We start from the raw sequence: 25,334 nt of genomic DNA, 5'->3' as shown, positions 1-25,334 counted from the left end.
TATGTTAATGGTGCTGCGAGAAAACACTGAAATTTTGGGCGATACGAGAATGACACCATTTGCCGGTAGGTCTCTGTATCAGCAGCCTCGAGTTCCACAAGAAAGAGGAAATTTGAACTTTGGACGAATGTATTCAATTAATTCTGTAATTGAATAATGTATCTGGATTTTCTGTGCATCTCAGCAGAAAGATCCACCTATGAGACCCTACAGAGAGATGACAAAAATGGAAAATTGTAAAGACTAATCTCATGATGACAAACTCATGATGGTAGCAGCAGAATGAATTCAGAAATTTACAGAAACAATTTATCTGCCAATTGACAGAGAAATGCATCCAATCACCCAGGAGGAACTTCATCATGCAGCAAGACAACGATCCAAAACACACTTCCACCTCAACACAGGACTTCATCAGGGGGAAAGTGGAAGGTTTTAGACTGGACAAGTCCATCACCAGACCTTCACCCAACTGATCAGCACCTCACCTCCTGAAGAGGAGACTGAAGAACCAACAAATATTAAGTGTTATTTACTTTAAGACTATCTGTTCCATTACTTTTGCTCACCAGAATATTGGGTGGTCTGCCACCAGAGGTGCCATGTTCCAAGTTGTTCAACACATCTAAATGTAAAGCTCAGGAAATGAAAGCTGAAATTCTGATTGTTTCTCATATTCCTCTTTTGATCTCAAACCCAAATGTCTTCAGTGTCTCAATGTCTGTAGCAAAAACAAAAGAATTCTCCCAATACTTATTTGCAATACTTTCAGCGGGGACTGGATATATGTAGAGCAGGAGCTGAGCTGCTGCATTCCCTCCGTCATCTAAGCCCTTAAACCTTCCAAAATAGGAAAGCCAGTTCCGAGGAGCAATGTATTGCCGCTCAAGTCTGTCACACATGCAGGAGTAAGGCACTTCCAGCAAGACTTCACACACTCCAGCTGCTGCAGAAATAATGTCATGCCACGAAAGAAAGTGCACCCTGTCAAAGTTGTCTCGCATGGAGCTTTCGTTATAACAGGGACCCGATGCACTAGTTCTACCCAGCCAGCGTTAAAGACCTGCCTTTAAATCATGAGCACAGCGTACTGTAATTAAGTCTCTCCTAATGGAAAAGCTCGACCAGAGGTGCCAACGTGTCTATGAGTGAATGAAATATAACAAGGAGCGGTTAGCATGATTACATTTGCATAATGTGAACTGGGCCATACTAGCTTTAATTACAATCGTTAGCAAGACTTTCTTTGACACCAACAGCCATGGAGTCCAAGGTAAGTAGGTGGGGCTTCCAGATGTGATCAGCTAACTCATTTTCAGCTCTCAGGTTTGAAACAGGAAAAAAAAAAGCACCTTCCAGAGTAGATCAGCATGCACCGCATGGCTTCTGCTAATCCGTTACATGGACACAGCTAAACTAGAGGGTCAGACTAGAGTCTTAACTGAAAGCAGACAACTTTGAGCCCATGCCGTTCACAGCAAAGCCGTGCTAATTGCATCGTCAGATAGGAAGACGCTAACCCAGTCCACCATGGGACGTCTGAAAAGTCTCAAGAACGTGCCGGCGAAAGCCGCACCCCTCTCAGCCGGTGTCACGATAACAAATTGATCTGACCTCTGCAGTGGAGACACTTTGATGCATAAAAATCTATTCATGCACCGTGCATTAATCCATTTTCCACTCCCCGAGATGGCCATGCAAAACTGCAGCCATTAATATTCATGAGGTGAGGCGGAATTACACACATCGTTGATACAGAGCGGGTTACTTGTCTGGCAGGAAGTTGCACAGTGTCACAAACAAGTCAGATCCACTGAGGATAAGAATACACAGATAAATTGGCAACACATTGTGGAATACATGCTGAATAACATTAGTAATTGGGGGGGGGGGGCGTTGGGGAAAGGGGGGGGTGGCAGTTGTTAGATTTGAAAGACGATTTTCTTTGTCCATTCATTTAATTATGTGAATATTGATGGGAGCTGGTTGTACCAGAACTAATTTAGGAGTTTCACAGCAGTGGGAGTGAATACTTATGCTCAATACTTACCAAATTTTCCATTTGTAAATAATTTTGCAAACTATACGGACTTCTCCCTCATTTCAGTAATATAGGGTATGCTGGGGGTGACCTGAAAGGTCTACTATACCTGCCATTCGAAATGAACTACGGTTGTGATGTCACAGCGATGAAGATATTTGCATATGATGATCAATAGCAGCATGGCTCCGCCCAATCAATCAACGCATCGAAAAATCTTCCAAAGTGCAAAGGATTTGTTCCATTGACCCCAAATTTTCATCAACATTTTCAAGAATTCCAAAAACGTTAGCAGTGACTGCTTCCACAAAATTGGTCACGGCGTTTAGGAATCTCTTACTGAAGCTGAGTGTAAATGTTCTCGTAGACCAAATCGTACTTAAACTTCCCGACAGATTTACAGAAGTTTCAGTAACGCAGATTTTCTTCATATGTTGGCCTTCTTTAGTGAGTCGCTTCATTTTTTCGGCCAAAAATGCTTGAGTTTTTCGCGGTTTATTGCACGAAATTGTTGTGCACGTTCTTTCACGGTGATGTTTGTTGGTAAACGAGACCGTTTAGCTGTACTCATGCGTGAATCACAGAGGGCTTTTGGCTGAATGTCGGCGCAAATCTGCGGAAAAAACTGCTGTAATTTAGAAAAAATTGCCAGCTCCTCCGAATATTGCGTGTTTTGCTTGATTTTGTGTTCATTTCTGCTGCTGCAAACGACTTGCGCATAAATCTGTTCGTATCCATTTGGTTGAATGATTTGTACTAAAAGGCAGCCGTTACAACTTTGTACTTTCCCCTCATTAAACCCTGGAGGTCGGAGTGTTTACGTATGTATTTATGCAGCCTGAGGGGAAACGTATCAGGAGGATTCGCGGTGCGATGTTTAAGGCTACGCTGGTACGATTGTGCTCAAATCCCAGCACAGCCACAGAGCCACTGATTGGCCCCAGTTCCAGGCTACACAATACACTGTGTTATGCACAACCCTGACCTCTGACCCCTACCTCCTAATGAAAGATGGAATACACAGAAAGAAAATTGCCAACAGCTTTGCTTATGCAGCAGCAAAATATAGATTTCATAACACTGATGAATATAAATGGAAAATGTTTGACATTTTAGGATGATTTGAGACAATAATACTATCACAATGATATCAGTACATAATGCATCCAACCACTTTATATTGGATTTATTGATTGGATTGGAGCAGCTATGATTGTACATGATGATACTGCACATTTGTCCAGTACACTTTAACAAAATACAGATGAGAGGATATCAGATTCATAACCGGCTCCATATTTACGCTTCAGGCTAATAAATCATGCATATTGGCAACCGTGTCAGATTTCATATTCATTTCATAGTAATAGACTTCACTCGTAACGATAGGAATCGTATTAATACGCTGCACGTTGCTTATAAATCATTCCGCACTATTAAAAACAAGTTTGATGACAGAAATACGAGCAGAAGTTTTCTCCAACAGGCCGATACACGTTTAGTTTATAGAGAAAGTCCGGGTGGTCAGTGTTCTTCCGCCGAGCACCGAGGGGGGCAATTTAGCAAGTGTGATTTCTGAAGCAATAAATGGCCTGAAGCATCCTCATCAGATCTACTGGGAACACGTTACAGTTACAGCTACACTGCCATCCAGAGGGCAGTCAGGGTTAATGCTCTCCTGACGATCACATGCTGAGGCTGGAGCACTGTACTACTGCCACCAGAGAACGTTAAAAACAGATCCGATTCAAAATGTTTGGCACAGCGAACTGCTTTGTTCTAGTGGATCCGGAGCTGGTTGCAGGAACACGGATGTACTGGTGCTGCTCTTGTAGGCCGTGTATTCCTTCCACGCATCCAGAGTACCACACACTTACCTCTGGCCCGTTCGGAGCAGTACATCCACCTGCTTTATTCTGGGCTCTGAGGTATAGCAAAGAATATTTATGTTGTTACTCTGTTGTTTTTCTTGATTTTTCTTTCACCTGAAAACGTGAGGTTCGCTCACGCCTGTGAAAATAGAAATCTTTATACTCGGTACATTTCTCTTCAGACATGTTTTTGTCAAATCATAAGGTGACGTTTTACATCCCGTTGCTACGTACACTTCCTATTTGTCAAAAAAAGCGAGTTTCGCTGCCAATAATATGCTTCGGCATCTCTACTTTAAGAAAACAAATATGGACATGTTACTTGCGTTGCTTCCGGGACCTCTGGTGTTCACTCGTGTAAACATTTCAGTCTAGAAGAAATGTTTTTAAATAAATAAATAAGAGGCTTTGGATAGGAGTCCCAAAAATAAATAACCATCACCACGGCACCCCCTACTGGACAACAATGCAAAACAAACCACCGAATACAGTTCTTTGCTTTTCGTAACCTCCGTTTTATTCCACAGATACCACCAAGACATGACGTAATAGATAGAGAAGTTGCTGTATAGGTCAGCACTCGAAGCATTACACAATATTTACACTCCTTTTCAGGTCTGAACATGGTTTTACACGTTAGGCACATTTGTGCACGCTCTCTGAAAGGTGAGAAAGTGCAAACGATCTTTACACAAATACTCAAGACAGCTGGCATGGGCGCCTCTGCGGTCTCTGTAGAAGCCGGATTAGGCCAGAGCTGGTGAAATGAGACGTCTGGGAACGTTTCCAGAGACTGGTGTTTCGTATAATTCGTACGGTTCGTATGCGAGTCCAAAAATATAGCAAGTTCTAGCAACAATATATTCCGTTAACGCTATTCAGTACATGTACAATATTTTACAACCTTAAAATACTTATATATATATATATATATATGTATTACTGTCAGGTTATTTTTTATGTTAGACGGTCAGAATAACAGGTGCAGGCTGTGCACTACAGACCCTACACGCATGCCCATCACGACACAGCCACTTACTTAATAGTAAGACGTCAACGCGTCGATGAAATCTTTTCAGGGGAAACACTCAGGGGTTTCAGATCACTCGCATGTATTACTGAACATTCCAAAAACACTTTCAACACACCCTCGTCGTCTCGTCTTTAACAAGTCGCCACTTGTAGCACACGGGGAGCTCTTGAATACGGTCTCGATTGGCATCCAACTCCAGCAATTTCTTTGACTAGTTCTACAATATGTCCCCTTATTAATATGTACAGAGTCAGATTAGCTTGGTAGCTAATTACTTGTCAATAGTTATGGCACATGGACTGTTGCTAACATAAGACTCAAATTGCAAGTTTATGATCTATCGAATATTTTATTGCTTTCATTAATAGAGCTTCGTCCACTTTTTTTTTTTTGCTGTTTGGTCGTCTGCTTCCTAACTCTACAGTCGCGTTTTTACAATCTCGCAGGTGTCAAATATAAATATAGAAGCTGGATTAAGCTTGAAATCAAAGAGAAAAAAAACGCTGTGAGAGGAAGTCAACGAGGGTGTGTTCAAACCGGAACTGGAACGCAGCCCTGCTCTGCCATCTTGCATGGTGCTGGAACCCATGCTTGGACACATTCATCACCGGCAGCTGACACATGAGGCGAAGGAAGAGAGACTCGCAAAACGCTGTCGGCTGTAACGATGACTGTGAGCTGGTTTGACAGGAGAGGAGGCTGGAACGCTAGAAATAGACATTCAAATGGGAATGGGGTTGGGGGGCGCGGGCGGTTCGTTTACAGTGTCATCTCGTAGTGACACGCGGATGGACAGTAAGTAGCTGATGATATTTTATAACGAAATAAACCTCTATACTGGAATGCAGAAAACAGGACACTTCATTCGCCTGCATCTGTATGGAAAGATCATAAGATAATAAATAAGTAAATAAAATTTTAAAGTCAAAAAGAGAGAGAGAGAGAGAGAGAGAGATTGCAAGTAGTAGTGAGCGATATGACTGTTGATCTGCTGTACCAGTTGTTAATCCTGAACGGATAAATTACATACAATGTGATGCCATGGAAAGAACGACTGAATAACGAGAAAAACAGAACTTAACTTACTCGTGCGCTCAATTTCCGTGACCCCCTCGCGTACGCTCGCCTTTAAGCATGCACGACAGCACGCAACAAAACAACGGATCGCACTGTTTCTATGCACGTGTCTATGCACGTGTCCGGCGTGTAGCCGCGAGTTCAGCGACAGCGGTCGGCGCCTAAGAGACGCTTGAAGTGAGATTTTCCAGGCAAAAAAACTAGGTACGACCAGGTATCTGTAAAGCGACAAATCCGAACGATTGGGTGTGGTCCGCCGTTTCTTTAGTTCCCCACTCGCACCTGCAATTAGTTCCCATTTACTGCTCCCAAAAACCCCAGGTTTCATCTTATCCTGTCATATACGCCGTGTACAGAGACGTTAGGAAGAAATGCAGTGGTAGCGGTGACGTGTGTATCGCTTACGACAGCATAAGTGCTCGGGGCGTGTCGCTGCCATCGTTCAGGGTTATAAAGATAAAAAATAGATCAGCAAAATGGATTTGTCGTGATGTGAAAAGCGAACTGAGCGTAAAGGCTGCGCTCTATGGCGCCACTGAATCACTTATTAACTATAAAACCTAAGCTACCACAGGTAAAACTTGTACAAATCATTGCCTTTAGTCTATATACTGTATAATAAAAGGGAAGCATCCGTATTTTTTTTTTTAAATAACGTATTATTATAAACATTGTGATTTAGCAAAAATTCGGAATTAGAAAAAGCGCCACATCAGAGCTGCCTGCTGTGTTCATGCACAAAAACAGTTTGTAGACGTTAGATATAAAACAACACAAAATGCCCAGGTTATTTTTTCATTCATGTAGTAAAATATTTTGTAATCATTTAATGTCGGAGTCTCATGCTAAGCAGTAAACCTAAACTTTTATTTGGTTTGCCTTTTTTTTTTTTTTTTTTTTTTTTTTGCATATTCAACAAGAAATTTGATTTTAAGGACATTATGTGACATTTAGATCGGGTTAAATGTGCATTAGGGTAAGATGCTTGAAAAAAAAATCTGCCTAACGGTTAAACAGGTGGAGTTGAATAAGATTTGAATGATTTTTTTTTTTACTCAATCCCCGCCCTCATTTCCACTCATGTACACAAAGCTCCGCCCCCAAGACTTACAGTGGTTCATGCTAACTAGAGCTTTCAACTGCTTGAAAGTCAAGGTACAACCCTATAAATCATGCAAAATTGAATTGTGAAGAGGTGTTGGGGGCGGGTTTATAACATGACTGACAAGAGACCGATCAAAATACGAACATACATTCCCGGACCAGGACGCGGTTTTCGAGACTGGGTTAAACAATGGCTTAAACCGTTATTTTTATTATTTCTACATCATTTGGACCAGTAGGAAATGACAAATATTGACTATTGCTCCTTTAACTGATCAACACGGAAACCTGGAAGCAGAGGACTGCCAGAAATATCAATCAATACCTTGTAAGATTGAAACGGCATCACATTTTAACCCATACTGTGGATATAAATTTGTCTATAGTGCTCACTACTAACTGCAAATGCTCTTAAAGCTCGTTCTATCCGTGTACAAATGGAATGCGTGTACAAGTGCACGTAAAAAAAATACGATTCGTTATTGTTCGTGGGGGTGGAATCAGTGAGAGAGTTGAGAGCGTTATCCTGGGGGGAAAAAGAGAGCGAGTGTAAGGCTGTAGCAGGAAATGTTAAACCTTCAGAACCTTAGGGGGGGAAAAAAGAGGTAGCTGGTGATGCACTTGAATGGAATCATTTTGTTTTGTAAATGTGCAAAAGACTGAGGAGAAAGCTCGTGTTGTGCACATCCACAGGCTCGTGGAGAGGTTCTGGAGGAAAACTTGAAAGATTTAAAGAAAAATCTGCATGCTGTTCCAAATAATCCCACGGAAATTCAAAATCCATTTTATGAACCGAACGAACACCATGCAGATTTTTATAGATTTTGGACACACACACACGCACGCACGCACGCACACACACGCACACACACGCACACACACCCCACCATGACTTTACTGCAAAAAGTATAAAAACAATATTTTTTTAAATAATTAATTTTTAAATTAAAAAAAAAAAATATTTGAAGCAAAATGGCATTTAAACCAGTTCAAATAAACCGAAATAAAAATGGTGGTAAATTATTGTAACTCCTGCATAGTAATGTTTACCAAAAAATAAATTAATTAAAAATAATAATAATAATTAAAAAAACGTAAAAAGAACTGACCTGCGCCTCACAGTAACTGCGTCACGGTCAGTAACTCCGTTAGCACCATCCTTCTAACCTGTTAACTTAAAATAACGTCGTCAACGTAAAACACGCATCGAGTTAAGCATCAGTTGACGTCCCACGCTGCACAAACTCTGCGTCGATGAATAATAAATAAACTCCTACAGTCATACTTCACTGGATATGTAGCTTTAAGGCTTGTTAACAAAAACACTCACAATCTGTCAATCACTGAATCTCATGGCTCTGAATCCAAAAGACGATAAATCTACGTATAAACACCTATACAGAGAGCTGTAATCACTGAAAAACCATCTGAGCGTTTCGATACACACTAAACTTAAGATCTATAAAGTCTAAACTCAAGCGATTCACGTTACTGCACTTTGCCCATTAAACCTGACTCAACGTTGCATCTAGAAACAAAAAAGCGCTAAGTGTGTCACACGCCCGACTGCACTTCCGCAGTCCACTTCAGCTACAGCACGTCCAAGCCCTTTTTGCTGCAGCAAAATAGAGTTTAAAAAAAAAATTTAATTCAAAACAAAAAAAAAAAAAAAAGTCAATGGAAAACTTTGGTTCAAAATTCAAGATTTAAACCACGAACTGTGTGAATATTAAAACATAATCGAAAACCTAAAAAAAACAAATAAAATAAATCTCCTGGGAGGCTTGCAGGGGCGTTGCTCACTCATTCTGAGGGCGAGAGGGGAAAGTTTTGACGGTCACACAGTCACACAGTGCTGTCCTCCAGAAGAGGCTCGAAGTCCTCGTCGCTGCCCGGAAGCGGCGTGTTGGCGTGTGCTCCTGTCAGACTGTTGCTCCTCTTGAGCTCCTGGCACGTCTTGGCACCCGCTGTCGGCTGTTCGGGGATGAACAGCGCCACGATGAAGGCTGCCAACACCGCGCACGCGCCCAACAGGAAGGGAGGGCCTGGTATCGCCAGCTGCTGGCAAACAAATGAGACAAACAGAGCAGTTTATGATGAGACAGGCTTACGTGGACGTCAAGATGACACGCAGCACCTGCTTTCTCCTGCAATCTTTTTTTTTAATAGCCGACAATAAAGTAAAGGGGCCAATATTTTCAATCGACTGTTTGTATAGCACTTTTAACATTAGACATTGACTACGTTTACATGGACAGCAGTGATCTAATTATTGACCTTATTCTGAGTAAGATAATATTGTGATTAAGGGGCCTGTGATGGACTGTCACCCTGTCCAGGGTGTACCCCGCCTTGTGCCCGATGCTCCCTGGGATACACTCCGGGTTTCCCCGTGACCCTGAAAAGGATAAGCGCTATAGAAGATGGATGGATGGATGGATGATTAAGGTGTTTACATGAATCGCTTTTAGAATACTCCTTTCATCTTTTCCGTGTTATAGAACATAGTTCAATTAACGGCACACGTCATTACGTCACCGCGCCACGCCGTCCGACGTCCCTCCAGAATTTCACGTCTGGACATACAGTTGGTCTTTGTCGTGGTACCGTATACAGTTTCGGGTGTTTTTATTTGTAATTTTTACGAACGCTTCAAGTGAAGTTAATTATTTGTCATGCTGTAAATAGACGTAGTCTTACTACTGGGAACTCCAAATAAATGAAAATACGATCCAGCTTTATTACAAAAATGCTCAGTGAGCTTATATTGTACCTTGCAGCTCCGTTTACACCCAAGCTGCTGCCTGACATTTATGCAGCCTGACACAATGGAAAGAGCTAGGATGGCTAATAAAGTATGAAAGCTAGCCATGGGAGGGCATGCCAGCAAATGTTAGCAATTTCACGCTTCCCACTCATGTCCTTATACAAGTTGATCACGAGCTTTATTGAAATATTAGGACTGAAGTACAAGAGGCTGGTTAGGTTTTAAAGAGTTCAAATCGCACGACCAACACCATGAAATATTACGGAGCGTATGACCAGATTTCAATGTAAATCTAAATACACAAACGCACAAACAACAAAAAAAGACATTCTATCAGGGTTAAATAACTTAAGTGAAATAAAAATGCTGGATTCTGCCCTTCAGAAGCTACACAAGACATTTATGTTTCCCAGATGCCAAAATAATAACAATTTACACCGATCATCCTGTATCGTGCTTCTTTCACGAGCATCAGTGAATGTTTGCACCTTATGTAATAGTCTTGTACGAGTCCCTCAGTCGTCCTCAGTGTGAAAAGACGGATCTCAAAATTATAGTCGCTGTTGGAAAGGGCTCAAATATGCAGAAGATGCTGGAAAAGCAAAGAATGCAGCTTTAGTATTGCACATGCTGTCCATGTGTAATATTAAAGCTTAACAAAAGGCCTATATGGTATTTGGACCCGGGGTCCTGGGCTCGGACATCCAGGACAAGCAGCTTTCGTGTCTAGGCCCAGAGGACTAGTTGCTTCAACAACCGAAGAATGAAAAGGAGAATGGAAAAAAAAAAGAAACCCTGCTCCTTATTATTAGGTTTCCAGGCAACCAAAACGTAGGACTGGGCGTCACACTGGACCTCGTGTTTGGTCGGCGGACTGCTCATTGCCACGCATTTAACCATATTTTTATGCAAATGCAAAATTTTGGTGCCTGGACAGCTGAAATTTACACTTTGTATCTGTGTACTCCTTTTCGAGATGTTTTCCGTGACGTTTTCTGAATCCGGAGTTTTCATGGAATGTCTGTTGAGAGAGCGCAGGAAACCACTGACCTTACTGGGAGCCTGGAGAGGGATGCTGTAGTCGGTCTGGATCGGCGCGATTCCGCTCAGCTCGACGTCGAAGAGGAAGAAGATGAAGCCGTAGAGCGCCGGACCCAGGCCGTTACACAGCCCTCGGATGCCTGTGATCATTCCTTGCACTAGCCCTAAATCAAAAGCAAGGCGCAGCTACAGTTGAGGTCATAAGTTTACACACGCCTTGCAGGACCTGCAAAATGTTAATGGGATCATAAAAATTTAGTATTGCCCTGATATAAGCTATTTCACATAACAGATATTAGTTTATTTAAAGATCTTAATTTTTTTCCCCATTTAGTATTGCCCTTCAGGGGCTACATAAAATATTTACTCAGACGACAAAATAACAATTTAGTCCGATCATCCGGTTCAGAAGTTTACACGCCCCTGGCTCTTCATGTATCGTTTCTTGAGCATCAGCGAATGTTTGTATCTTTTCTAATAGTCGTGTACAAGTCCCTCAAATGTCATGTGTGAAAAGTCGAATCTTAACATCATACAGTCGCTGTTGGAAAGAGCTCAAATATGCAGAAGATGCTGGAAAAGCAAATAATGTTCTGAAGAACAGTGGGCAGTTTAACTGCTCAGGACTAACAAGTGACTCGTGAACAACGATCACGAAACATACACACAGGCGTTGATCGTCCAAGTAACGACACACAGTGTTAATAATCGAGCGTATGTAAACTTCTGAACTGGTTCATTTGTGTAAATTCAGTTATTATCGTGTCTCGTGGACTATATGTAAACATCTGTTATGTGAAATAGCTTCTCCAGGGCAGAACTACAAGTGCACGGTCCTGTAGGTTCATCCTGTACAACATCAAGAGAATCCGACCCTACCTCACCGAACAGGCTGCACAGATACTAGTCCAGGCTCTTATCTCAAAACTGGACTACTGCAACTCACTACTCTCGGGCCTCCCAGCAGCTCCATCAAACCCCTTCAGATGATTCAGAATGCTGCAGCGCGCCTCGTCTTCAACCAGCCCAAGAGAACCCATGTCACACCCCTCTTCATCTCCTCCACTGGCTTCCTGTAGCCGCCCGCATCAAATTCAAGGCCTTGATGGTCACCTACAAGACCTTGTCTGGAACAGCGCCCCCTACCTCAACTCTCACCTGAAGGCTTACGCTCCCTCTCGCAATCTGTGATCGATGAGCGACCGACGTTTAGTAGTTCCAACTCAGCGCGGCTCGAGGTCCCTTTCAAGAACCTTCACGCTAACTGTTCCTCAGTGGTGGAATGAACTTCCAACCTCAATCCGGACCGCAGAATCTCTCACCATCTTCACAAAACAGCTAAAGACCCACCTCTTCCGTCAACACCTAACCAACTCATAATAAAAATAAATAAATAAATAAATAAATAAATAAAATATTTTTGCACTTACACCTCTACTCTGCACTTTGCTTCTTCTGGAACTCAATTAACGGATCTTGTACAGTAGCACTACTTGTATTGTTCTCTGCTTGATAGATCGCTTTGCTTGTAGTTTCTCATTTGTAAGTCGCTTTGGATAAAAGCATCCGCTAAATGAATAAATGTAAATGTAACTAAAGAAAAAACAAAATGTATATAAACTTATGACCTGAACTGTTCTGTTCCTCAGCCTCCCCCTTTTTATTCCATTCAAAGCTGTAATGCAATATAAAATATGCTAGCCTGTTTGGTTTTGTTAATGAGTGTGGACTCACCTTGTTGATCTGGATCAGCGCTGCGAGATACGAGCGCACTCACTGCAGGAAAGGTGATGCTGGACATGGCTGCCACGGCGCCGGCTGCCCACATCATCCTATACGGTTACACGCAAAAAAAGAAGTCAGGCACAGAAAGAGCGTCGCCCTTCACGCTCCAAATACGTAACCTTTACTCCGAGCACGGAATACACGCGGTGATATGTTTCCAGCCTTACAGAGAAATGGTAATAGTACAATCGCAGGAGTGAAGTGTTTACACAGCATCGTGACTCCGGTCGTGATTCATGTTTTACCCCAAATGCACGTCATGTTGAGTTTCAGCTTCACTTCTACACAAGAGCTAAGATACTGTTCATGTTAACGTATGAATGTAGTACCTGCTAAAATTAGACAAGAACTGGATTATAATCATGCATGTAAAATCACACTCGGTAAACAAAGTAAATGAAAATGTCGGAGGCTACAAGGCATGTGACAGAAAGATTCTGTGTGTTAGTGGAGATAACATCGAGGATAATCGTATCAGCCAAATGACAAACTTTATTTAATCCCGGTCACGTCTTCTCATTTAAGGGAGCCTCAAACCGATGGACAGTGTGTGTGACTCACCATGGTTCAGATCCAAAGCCATACCACGCCAGCTGGAGGATCTGGAATCCGAGGCCCAGCAGAACCGTGTTCTTGTTCCCAATGGTTCTCATTAGCAGCGTGAGAAAAAGCGTCTGTCAAGAGGTCAAGCACAAGCGACAGTTTAGTGCATCATGAAAGCTCATAGACGCTGAGCTCTGTGTTAACGTCCTCTCTGGAGATACGAGTCAAAACCGTTATTTATCCATTACTTAGACGAAGGTTGCAGATTTAGAACCGTGGAGTCCTTCTTAAGTTAACGTACGTTCGGATTTACCGTGCATCAAAGAGGCTAATACGTGTCAACACGGTGCTGTGCATAAATATCCCCCCCCCCGAAGTTTTCCACACTTTGTAGTGGTAACAACCTGGAACCGAAATGGACTCGATGGGCATTTTATGTCATGAATCTACACCAAATAGCCATAAAAAACAATACATCATGCACAATTATGTATAAATAACTAACATTACTGTTGTGTTTGCATAATAGTACCCCGTTACTGTGCAACCCCTTCATTAGTCACATACAGTTGCAATCAAAATTATTCACCCCCTTCATGGCGAGCATGTTTAGTGCTTTAGTACTTATTGCTGTTATGACCTGCTGCGAACGAGACGCAGAGCTTCTGCAGCGTTCCTGAGGAATCTTCTCCCGTTCCTCATGAGCAATAGCCTCCAGTTCAGTAATATTCACTGACTTGTTCATTGCAAAAAGCTGAAAGTCTGTAATTCTGAATAAACCTGATTTGCAGTTTTGATTGCAACTGTAACTAGTTGAATGCACTCGACAGAATTCTGTAAAATTATCAATCGTATATACATTTACAATATTTATAAAACATTGTAATGCCAATTAAGGGTTGTTTTTTTTTCCCAGTTCCAGGTTGTAACACTACAACAGTGTAGAAATCTTCAAAAAGGGGTGAATACTTATGCAAGGCAGTGTAGTTTGAGAAGGGAATAAAAAAAGGCTATAACTCAGCGACACTTTGTGTAAGGCTTCAGAAACACGGACGTCTAATAAAAATCGGCATTTGCTCCGCAGGTTCTGTTTTATTCTGCGCCAAGCCAAGGGAAAATTTTTTAAAGCCTAGCGATGTAAGATGATGTGCTTTAGCATTAACGCGTTCCGCTGCGCAGCTCGGCAACCCGAAAACCGTCGCAGGAAAGTGGATGCGTGTGCATGCGTTTATCGGCACGATTTTAATACCGCTCTGTCAGTTTGTTTCATGGCCGGTGTCGCTGTCGCTTCGTTTACAGCCACGCTTCGGCGGCGCTCGAATGACTAAAAGGCGTTCTTCGAATAGTACGGTGTTCCCGAACCGTCGTATCCAAACAGATTTCCGTCCCTGCGCCATGACTCATAACTCTGACACTCCAATCTCTCTCGCTGAGTCGAAGTTTACCTTGTGCAATATTAGACAATCAGTGAACTCAATTCAATTACCACTGCAGCTTATTAAAAGAGTGACTTTTCTCAGCAATGAGGCTGCACAAAATCCTTCACACACACACACACACACACACATACAGAATTCTCCTCAATTAAGTACCTGGGCCACGATGGAGAGGATCCCCACCACTCCGATGAACACGGCGATTGTAGTGGGTGAGAAGTTAATGACCTGTGAGAGAAAGAAACAGAGAAATGGAGAGACACAGCTGTATCAGTGCTCGCAGGGAATATCAAAACCAAAACGAGCTCCTTTTGACAAATAACGGCCCACGGTTTTCCCATAAGATACTCAGTGTGCAAAGAAAAACCTATTTCAATTGGAAAATTAATCCCTCCAGCAGTCTCTGATATGGGCACATTGGTTTACAAGCCTAGATCCGATTCCAGCTGAAAATCTATACCGCTGCTGAAAATCAATGTTTTCATCCAACACACACCATCATACATTCTGCTATATAGACAGCATAAAATAATTACAGCACCATTTACTTGCCTCAAAAAACTCTGGTATTATTATTCTTCTTTTTTTTATTACTATTATTAATAATAATAATAATATTATTGAAGATGATATTCGTAATTGGTAATATTCATTCGAAGAGGTTTGATGGGCTAGTAAAGTTCATTTCAGGCTATCGAGATCTGAAGAGTGCCTGCCCAAAGGGCTACCAGAGATTTGGAAAAGCCCTGTGCAGCTTGAACTGGCTGGGCTAGAAGACAAAGCAAAAGACGACCTCTGGTTCCACTCCATGTACAGCAGAAACATTTCCTATTCCTGAGTATTACTCATTTCAAAAACGTAGTGATGCTACTCTAACACACGCATGTCGGAATGTGAAACGAGCAAATGCCTTGATTAGACCTGTACGTTTATTTTATTTGTTTGAAAACAAAGAAACCCCACCGCCCCCCCAATGTTAGTGACCAGCTAACAAGTATCGACACTCACCTGTCGTAAGTACAGGAAGAAGCTGGAGTACTGGCCTGCCTCGGGTAAGTACGACAGAAACACCGTGATGCAGATGAGAAGCACAGTCGTGTCCTTCCCCACTTTCCTCAGAGACTGCACGACAAAAGTACAAATCATTAAACGGCACTCAAGCGTATCCAGTATCTGTCGGTGAAACCGCGAAGCAAATGGCACTGACGTGCGCCGTGTTGCAGCGAGCCAATTAAAATTTGCAACAGATAGAGGCCATTTAAGAGGCTGCCAGTCCATTAGCAATAAAGCTGAAGTTATTGCGCAAGCTAATCTGCAAATATTGATCATATGCGAGTCATAACGGCTGCCACAATCTCGGTGTGTTTTTTGGACTACTCAGCTCTATTGACTACAAGATCATAAAACTCCGTCAAAAACGAGCATTCGCCCTTGGCTGCTGCTCTCATCACAGGAGCAACTCATTTTAGCCTTAGTGATGGTTCAGCTGAAAGTCTGCTCTTAGATGTTATTTAATTTCAACTCCAATGTACTGTTGCAGACAGCTAAAATAACGATAACTGTCCCGATAGTTATGGCCATGACTGTACGTAATGTAGAATGTTCAAACTAGTTGTTCGTTTACATGGCGTACGCATCCTACGTGATGGTGTTGTTTGTGCTTAATCGCATGCTAGTGAAGGAGTTTAGCTCGGATTTACAGCGAACGGATCCGCCTGCTCCCAGGAGATCGGCGCTCCCCAGGTATTCAGTCTCATCTTATCGGGCAGCGACTCGGGGACGGCCAGCAGGATGAAGCAGATATCCGCCAGGGCGATGAGCGTAGCCACCAGGACCACCAGATTATCCCCGTAGGTCGCTGAGAGGTAAGCACCGATCGCAGGGCTCGTCACCAAACTCGCTGCAAACGTGGCAGACACCTAGAACAAGAGCACGGGAGAATTACAGGCTAGGTATGGCCTTATTAAATACGCTATATTTACAAATTCATATGATCATATTAATATGCTTTGATAAACGGTGTCGGTATCAGGTAAATGTCAGGATCAGGTACCAGCTGACACCCAGAGCTCTACTATTGGTATCGTATTAAACATGAAAACGTGGAGCTTGAGTCGATTGCTTACGAGTCCATATGCAGTGCTCCTCTCCCGCTCCTCCGTAACGTCTGCTACATACGCGAAGATGACCGAGAAGGTGACTGAGAAAGCCCCGGACACGGAGATCATCGCAAAGTACCACCTGAAAAGTCAAAGCAAGGAACCATCGTTCATATCCAATAACCTAACTCTGACTTACTGAAATATATAAATACATATGTACTGAGGACATAAACAGTGCAAGAATAACCAAGAAACCAAAATAAAATTAAGAGCTAATATTAAAATAATAATAATAATAATAAGATATATTTACAGCTTCAATTCTGACAGTTGGGACAGTATGGAAAATGCTAATAAAAACAAAGAGGAGTGATGTGTAAATGTACTTTGAGCTGTTTTAAAAAACATATAAAGACAAGGTATATGATGTTTTACCTAATCAAGGTAAACGTTTATTTTGAAATTGATGCATGCAACACTTTCCAAAAAACTTTCGGGCGGGGCAGTTTAAGACTAATAGCGATGTGAGAAGTTGAAATAAGAAGGTGATGTGAAACAGGTGAGGCGATCGTCTAATCATAGTATATAAGGAGCCTCCAAAAAAAAAAGTTCTTCTTTCTTTTCCAAAAGAAAGAGTCCTTCAAGAGCAAGGACGGGTCGAGGCTCGCCGATCTGTCAACAGATGTGTCAGAGAATAATCCAACACCTTGAGAAGAACATTCCCCAAAGACAAATGGGTAGGATTTTGGGCGTTTCACCTTCTACAGTGCACGATATAATTAAAGATTCAAGGAATCCGGTCGAATCTCGGTGTGTAAAGGGCGAGGCGGAAAACCGCTTCTGAATGCGTGTGATCTCCGATCCCTCAGACGTCACTGTCTTAAAAACCCTCATGAACCTGTAATGGATTTGTATGGCTTTGCATACAAAGCAGAAGCCACACATCAACACTGTCCAGAAGCTCCGCACACTTCTCTGGTCTCGGTCTCGTCTGAGATGAACAGTAGTACAGTAGAATCGGGTTTTGTGGTCCGACGAGTTGACATTTCAAATAGTTTCTGGACAAAACAGCCGTCATGTTCTCCGGGCCAAAGAGGAAAAGGACCATCCAAGCTGTTATCAGCGTCAGGTCCAAAAGCCAGCGTCTGTCATGGTATGGGGGTGTGTCGGTGCCCATGGTATGGGGGAGTGTCGGTGCCCATGGTATGGGGGAGTGTCGGTGCCCATGGTATGGGGGAGTGTCGGTGCCCATGGTATGGGTAACCTGCACATCTGTAAGGGCATCAGTAACGCAGAAAGATATGTACACATTTTGGAGCAACATATTCTGCCATTCAGAGCAGCACAATGCCAGACCACATTCTGCCCAGATTACAAGCACATGGTTGCATAAGCAGAGAGTGCAGCTGCGAGCATGGCCTGCCTGCAGTCCTGACCATTATGAAGCGCAAAATAACGTAACAAAGGCCCCGTACAGTTGCGCAGCTGAAGAAATGCATAATAGAGGAATGGGGGAAATTCCAAACGGTTTTTCCCGGTTGTGTCCGTTGCATGAGTGGCTGAGAAGGGTCCGCTGTCACTATACAGTACCACAGCGGCCTCTAGAGGCGAAATAAAAAAACTATCACTGACCAATTTTGTTCTGTTTTTTTTTTAAATTCATTTTGGATGTCTCTATTTTTATTAGTTATTTGGAGTGTTACTTTTTGCTTCAGTTTGGATGTATATCTTTTATTTACTTTAATATTTATTAATAGTTAATATATATTTAGTGCATTTAAAAACATACAGTATATTTCATGGTACAGTCATTACTGTTTATTTTTGTAATAAAGTTCATTTTGAGTGTTGTGTTTTCATTCGGTATCAATTTTAAAAACTACCGGTCCATTAATCGGTTATTGGCAGGTACCGCCCGACTTAGTTATCGCTATCGGTAAAAGCCACTATTGGTCGACCAATAATAATAACTCAGGAGGGCAAAAAGAATTACTGTAGTATTTTATTTAAATTGCGTATTAAGTTTTATTGTAAAAAGTACAGGATGGTTAGAACTGTACTAATACTGTATGATCTACTAAAAACACTGGGTACGGGAAGCTCAGAAATGATAGTCTTCAGGATAAAGCCTATAATGATCATTGTGATTATTTTGCTCAGTATTACTGTCACATTTTCAGCAGAATTATTCCACTAATTTAGGAATGAAACTGTGATACTGCACTATAAAGGAAAAATTACAAACGCGTCAGACAATTAGTTTTAGATTTGTCTCACGAGCCACAAGCCAATTTGACTGACAAATCAATTGACCAACCACAGACGTTTCCGATTCCAGTCACACGATAGTGCTGGGTGGCTCGCCACTAACTGCTTACACAACGTGCTACGTAGATACAGTCGCTAGAAATACACTGAAATGCAGGGAGCCAATCAGACTGCAGTCTTCTGTAGCAGTATTCTGAAGCTTGTAGCCAGAAATATGTACAAAAGATATCAGACAATCCATTGCCTGTGGGTGGAGCTTATGAGGCTTTAGCTCTCCAACACCCAACTCCATTATATTTAAGCCAAAGATTATGATGGTGATTAAAATTCGAGCAAAATTACTTGTGACTGGAGGTCAAAATCCAAAGACTAGCAGATGCTTAGATTGGATTTGGCCATAATTATGAATAAAATGAAAACGTATCTTGTAGAGGCCTGAATTTATCCTAAGCCTGAATGAAGCATTCAGTCTAGAAGCAATTAGGAAATAAGGGGGAGATAAAAAGAGGAAAGAAAGGAAATCGAGGATGGACAGAAAGAGAGAGAGAGAGAGAGAGAGAGAGAGAGCGCAAGAGACAGACATACCAGGGGCTGAGTCTCATCAGGGGGATGGGCGCGCAGGTGAAAAACACTGTCACCAACAGAAAAGATCTCCTGCCCCAGACATCTGATAAGGCGCCGATTAACGGAGCGCTCATGAAAGACAGCAAGCCCTGGTGACACAAATCACACTGTAAGCCAACAGAGCGAGTCCAGAGGGAGTCGCCGAAAATAATTCACACGCTTCAGACTCACCTTCACTCCCTGAATGAGGCCGTTCATCAGGAACGTGTGCTGTGGGAACGTTTCATGAAGAACCTAAAGAGAAACAGGCGCTTATCAGTAACGCATAGTGAAGAAGCGTGAGCTGAGATGGAAGACAGTTTGTGGAGGAAAAAAAAGGGAAAGAGAGAGAGGGAAAGAGAGAGACGGAGACTTACGGTAAGCATCGGTGTGGTGAGCAGCCCCCAGGCAAAAAACTCGAGGAAGATGACCACCACCGCATGGGACACACTCGGTTTCCCGATTCCTTGCTGCATCTGGGGTAAAAAAAAGAAAAAAAAAGATGAAAACAAATGATGAATATATGACCTTTCCAGCACTATACAAACAGCTACAACAGTCCTGATTAGCCAGGAAAAACCACTACTTTGGTTAATGGTGTAAAATTGTACATTTATTAACCGGTAGTAGAAAATTTGCAAATAACATGTAGGACCACATGAACATACTAAACGGTTTATGATAGAGGTCGAACTATCGGTTATCAGCAAAAATCCACACCGATAGGTTTACCCGTTTGCAGGTGAGGAGGGTTCGCTGTCATTCTACAGCACAACAGCGGCCTCTAGAGGTGAAATAAAAACTATCACTGATCGATTTTGTTGTGTTATTTGAAGTGGTTTTTTGTTTCATTTTGGATGTCTCGAAGTTTATTTGGAGTGTTACTTTTTGGTTCAGTTTGGATGTATATTTTTTGTTTACTTCAATATTTATTAATAGATATTAATATTTATATATTTATTAGAGATGCACCGACGTATCAGCCGATAATCGGTATCGGATGACAAAGGCTATTTTTCCCGCCATCAGCTATTGGCCGATAGTTTAAAAACATCCGATGATCAGGGCCAATTATATCCTGTCAATAAAAAGAGGGCGGGAAAACACATCGATTTTGTAAAGATGTCTCTTGTGTGGAATGATGACAAAACTGCAGTTTGTAATCTCTGTAAGCTCTGCACCGCCAAAAATTTTACACCGGAAGTAGCAGCAGTTTAACGAGTCGCGTTCCCCCAGTGCACTGTTTAAAGATTTAAATGAAGATGAATTGTAAAAAGGTATATATTGCTATATATTGCACAGAAAAATATTTGTAGAGTAGTATATTTCATATGTAGTTAATGTTAACATGAGTTAATATCATCAAAAAAAGGTTTGTATTAGGCCTATATATTATCAGTTTGGTGTGAGCCTAACAGGAGGTTTTTTAGAATTCAGTCAATGTTAATATGAATGAATAACATTCAATAAGTTAATAATCTTACTTTAATCTTCAGAATTGAGTTCATGTGTTAATGTTAATTAGAGTAATGTGTGTTGTGTTTATGAGACCAGTTACTGTCAAACAACTTGCTGAAATGGAGAGAATAAAGTTTATATTTGAGTTTCTTTCAGAATTGTGGAATTAATTATTATTCATTTAAAAGAAGGGATAAAACGCAGAACTATCGGTTATCAGTATTGGCTGAGAAATTTAGTATCGGTGCATCTCTATTATTTATTTTATTTTTAAAAGTACATTTTCATGATACAGTCAGTACTGTTTACTTTTGTAATAAAGTTCAGTGATATTTTCCTTCGAGTGTTGTGTTGACTTCAGTATCAATTGTAAAAACCTCTCGATCGTTGATTAATCAGGTATCAGCAGGTACCGCACGACTTAGTTATCGGTACTGGTACAATCCAGTATCGGTCTACCTCTAGTTTAATACACTACTAGTACCTGTATTGGGGTCATATTATTTAGCATGGTAGTAGGTGGTTTAGTCCATGTGAAACATTACTACTAAGATGCAAAATTATAATTATGTCACCAGATTAATTTTTATCTTAATTCAATCTACTTTGGTCCACCTGTCGTTTGCTTGGATACTGTATTTCAGTTTTCATATTCACAAAAAAACTCTGATAAGGTGTTATGAACTAACAAGGTGGTTTAGGAAATTATCGAGAAAAAAAATGTAAGGTTTTCATAAAGCCCTAGCTATTCGACTCATTACCAAAGACAAAAATGATTATTATCTGGCGGTAAATAATGTGTGGAACATGAGCTCACCTGGATGAAAACTTTTTTTTTTTTAAAACAAACAAAAAAACACCACCAACACCACCACGACTGTATGAGGTTAGAAAGATTATTAGAATTACATCCGAATAAATTAGGTATCGGTTCAACTGATTCATTAGAAAGAGTCGGTTCCATAAAACGAGTCGTTCATGAATCGAGCGTCGCTGTACGTGTTACGTAACCCTATTATTGCCAGTAATAATGCGCGTGGGCAGCAAAACAAACTGTCTAATATAATATCATATTTTATCAAACGCATTAAAATAATGACTTTTTTTTTGTAATAACGCGACATATTAGACCATATGTGAACAATGTTGTGCTTACATTTTGGCCTAATGTCCAAAACGGTGACAGTACAGAGCTAATAAAACAGCCTACAGGCTAGTTATTTGGTAATAATTCATTTTATTTAAAAACAAATTACAACTGGTTAGCTATGTTTTGAAGCTGGAAAGGGTTACTTCATCAATTAGGTTTTTAATATAACTACAGGTTAGCTAGCTCTTCCGCTAGTTAGGCTGGCGGAAAGACATCAGCCCCCGTATTCCGACAACTCCCGCCTCCTCTACTGTGATTGGCTAGTGTGTCATATGTATCGCACCTCTGATTGGACAGTACAGATTTGTCAGCGTTCTGCAGGTGCTTCTTAGTCAAGGAGGCGGAGTTTGTCGGAAAACAGGTAGGAAGAGCTAACGCGCCACCTAAACAAACTGATAATGGAACTAGCTAGCTATCAGGCTAAACAGTTACCACACGAATTACAATGTATGTGCTGGTCATTAACTAACATTCGGAAAATAGCCTTGCAGGGTTCATAAAAATGGTTATATATGCTTACCGGGTTGCTGTCATCGTTCATTATTATTCTCTTGACCAACACGACACGGTTAGTCTGCCTCGGTTCTTTCCCAGTTTGGGCCATCTCCTCACATTTTATTTGAGAGACATAAAAGCCATGTTGGGTGCATATCTTCTCTCCTCCGGCTCCTTCCAGGATTCCTCCGTGTTTAGCCTCTTTAGGCTCTTCTGTAAAAATGTACAGTGTCCGTTTCAGTTCAGCTGTAAAATGGAGCTGGTTGCAGGAATGTTAGCTCAGCAGCGGAAGTACAGTTTATTTTAATCCCGGTTTTTCCCCTGTAGAGAGGATTATTATTATTATTGGGCACAGCTCCACTGTGCGGCCATTTTAAACACTACAGCTGCTCCTAGATCAGTAAGAGGCTTGTGAAAAAGAAACACTTGTACACGGACAGCCGTGTGGACTGATCTGAGTTCAGTTCGCACTCGAAACCCCGCCCAGTTACTCATCCGGTTTTTTTCTTCAGGTCCAAACATCCCATATTCTGCTTATATTATGACGACATACTGCATGACAACAGTAGGGGTGTAGTCACGTGGGTGACCCAGGGTGGCAGCAGTCACCCTTAAAATCATTTCTGCCACCCCACTACCCCAGCTCACTTTTTGTGTTATAAGAACAATTTTATGTCATTCATATATATATATATGTGTATATATATATGTGTGTATATATATATATATATATATATATGTGTGTGTGTGTGTGTGTGTGTGTGTGTGTGTGTATACATATATATAACGTGTGTGTGTGTGTGTATATATATATATATATAAAATATACAGTGCACCCAGAAAGTATTCACAGCGCTTCACTTTTTCCACATTTTGTTATGTTACAGCCTTATTCCAAAATGGATTCAATTCATTATTTTCCTCAAAATTCTACAAACAATACCCCATAATGACAGCGTGAAAGAATTTTGTTTGAAATCTTTGCAAATTTATTAAAAATAACAAAACAAGAAAAGCACATGTACATAAGTATTCACAGCCTTTGCCATGACACTCAAAATTGAGCTCAGGTGCGTCCTGTTTCCACTGATCATCCTTGAGATATTTATACAACTTGATTGGAGTCCACCTTTGGTAAATTCAGTTGACTGGACATGATTTGGAAAGGCATGTGTGTGTGTGTGTGTGTGTGTGTGTGTATATATATATATAATGTATGTATGTGTGTATATATATATATATATATATATATATATATATATATATATATATATATATGTATGTATGTGTGTATATATGTATATATGTGTGTATATATGTATATATATATATATATGTATGTGTATATATGTATATGTGTGTGTGTGTGTGTGTATATATATATATATATAATGTATGTATGTGTATATATATATATATATATATATGTATGTGTGTATATATGTATATATGTGTGTATATATGTATATATATATATATATATATATATATATATATGTATGTGTATATATGTATATGTGTGTGTGTGTGTGTGTGTATATATATATATATATATATATATATATACATTATTTTTTAAATTTAGAATTTTTTTTTCTAAAGGCAAGCAGTAGCTTTGCAGACAAGTTTCTGCTGATAGAAAGAAAAAAAGCATGTTTGTGCCATTTTAAATATGGCACACTGACACAGAATTACTTTTTTTCAGAATCAGTGAACAATTGTAGCATTTTTAACAAATTCCTTCAGTATTATATACTATTAGATGATTAATATGGTGGTACCTCTTAGTGCGCCCTTGCCTTGACCCCCACCCCCTTCTTTTTCCATCCTTTATCTGCAAACTTGGACACATCTCTAGATGGTACTAATGGTAATTTGCTTAACAGAAGGAAAACACAATGTTAAAGCACTGCAGTTAGCATCACACTGGATAGACATGGCCACGCCCCTGATAGCAATTACTTATAGAGTTAAACTCCCAGCAAAAGTCATTGATGACCACACCCTGACATGTCATTTCAGAGAATTTGAGCCCCACTGAAGTAAGATGATAATTTGTCATAGTTTTATTTTATTGCTGTTTTTTTATTTATTTAATTTGTTACCCCAGATAAAATGTCAGAATACAAGAATCAAATTTTGTTTGTTTGTTTGTTTTAGACATTTTTATGTTAGTGTTAGACTGGGAAACCGTTTTACATTCTACCAACCACCAGCTGCCAAGAAACACCGTTCACAACCACCTATAATACCATAGAAACCATGTAGCAGCATCCTACCAATCACCAGCTGCCTAGAAACACCCATAGCAACTACCTATAGTACCATAGCAACCACCAAGCATCACTCTAGAAACAACCTGGAACACCACAGCAACTACTTGGCAACACTTAAACAACCACCAGTAATAACTGCCTAAAAACACCCTAGTAACCATCAAGCAACACCCTAGCAGCTAGCTGGGATACCATCGCAAATCCCACGGCAACACTTTAGCAACCACATGGCATCCCCTCGCAACCAGCTAGCATCACCCTAGCATTCACATAATATCACACAG

The 25,334-nt window shown here is 40.9% G+C and overlaps 1 protein-coding gene across 2 annotated transcripts; it reads right to left on the bottom strand.

Moving 5' to 3' along the window:
* Window positions 1-3,243: 3,243 nt before the first annotated feature.
* Window positions 3,244-23,301, bottom strand: mfsd14ba (major facilitator superfamily domain containing 14Ba). 2 transcript variants are annotated; one of them, XM_053644804.1, is made up of 12 exons: window positions 22,800-23,301; window positions 20,049-20,147; window positions 19,864-19,926; window positions 19,654-19,781; window positions 16,825-16,939; window positions 16,399-16,617; window positions 15,707-15,820; window positions 14,855-14,926; window positions 13,281-13,393; window positions 12,669-12,766; window positions 10,944-11,098; window positions 3,244-9,187 (listed from the first exon to the last, which is right to left on the bottom strand). In XM_053644804.1, the coding sequence occupies exons 1-12, from the start codon at window positions 22,881-22,883 to the stop codon at window positions 8,972-8,974; spliced, it is 1,476 nt and encodes a 491-aa protein (XP_053500779.1). In that variant the 5' UTR covers window positions 22,884-23,301; the 3' UTR covers window positions 3,244-8,971. The 2 variants fall into 2 exon arrangements, with proteins under 2 accessions (XP_053500779.1, XP_053500780.1); XM_053644805.1 differs by having other exon boundaries at window positions 3,244-9,184; window positions 22,800-23,300.
* Between the last annotated feature and the right edge of the window lie 2,033 nt (window positions 23,302-25,334).

This window comes from Ictalurus furcatus, chromosome 16 (assembly GCF_023375685.1).
Source record: "Ictalurus furcatus strain D&B chromosome 16, Billie_1.0, whole genome shotgun sequence".
NCBI lineage: Eukaryota > Metazoa > Chordata > Actinopteri > Siluriformes > Ictaluridae > Ictalurus > Ictalurus furcatus.
This window is presented reverse-complemented; position numbering and strand designations above follow the sequence as displayed.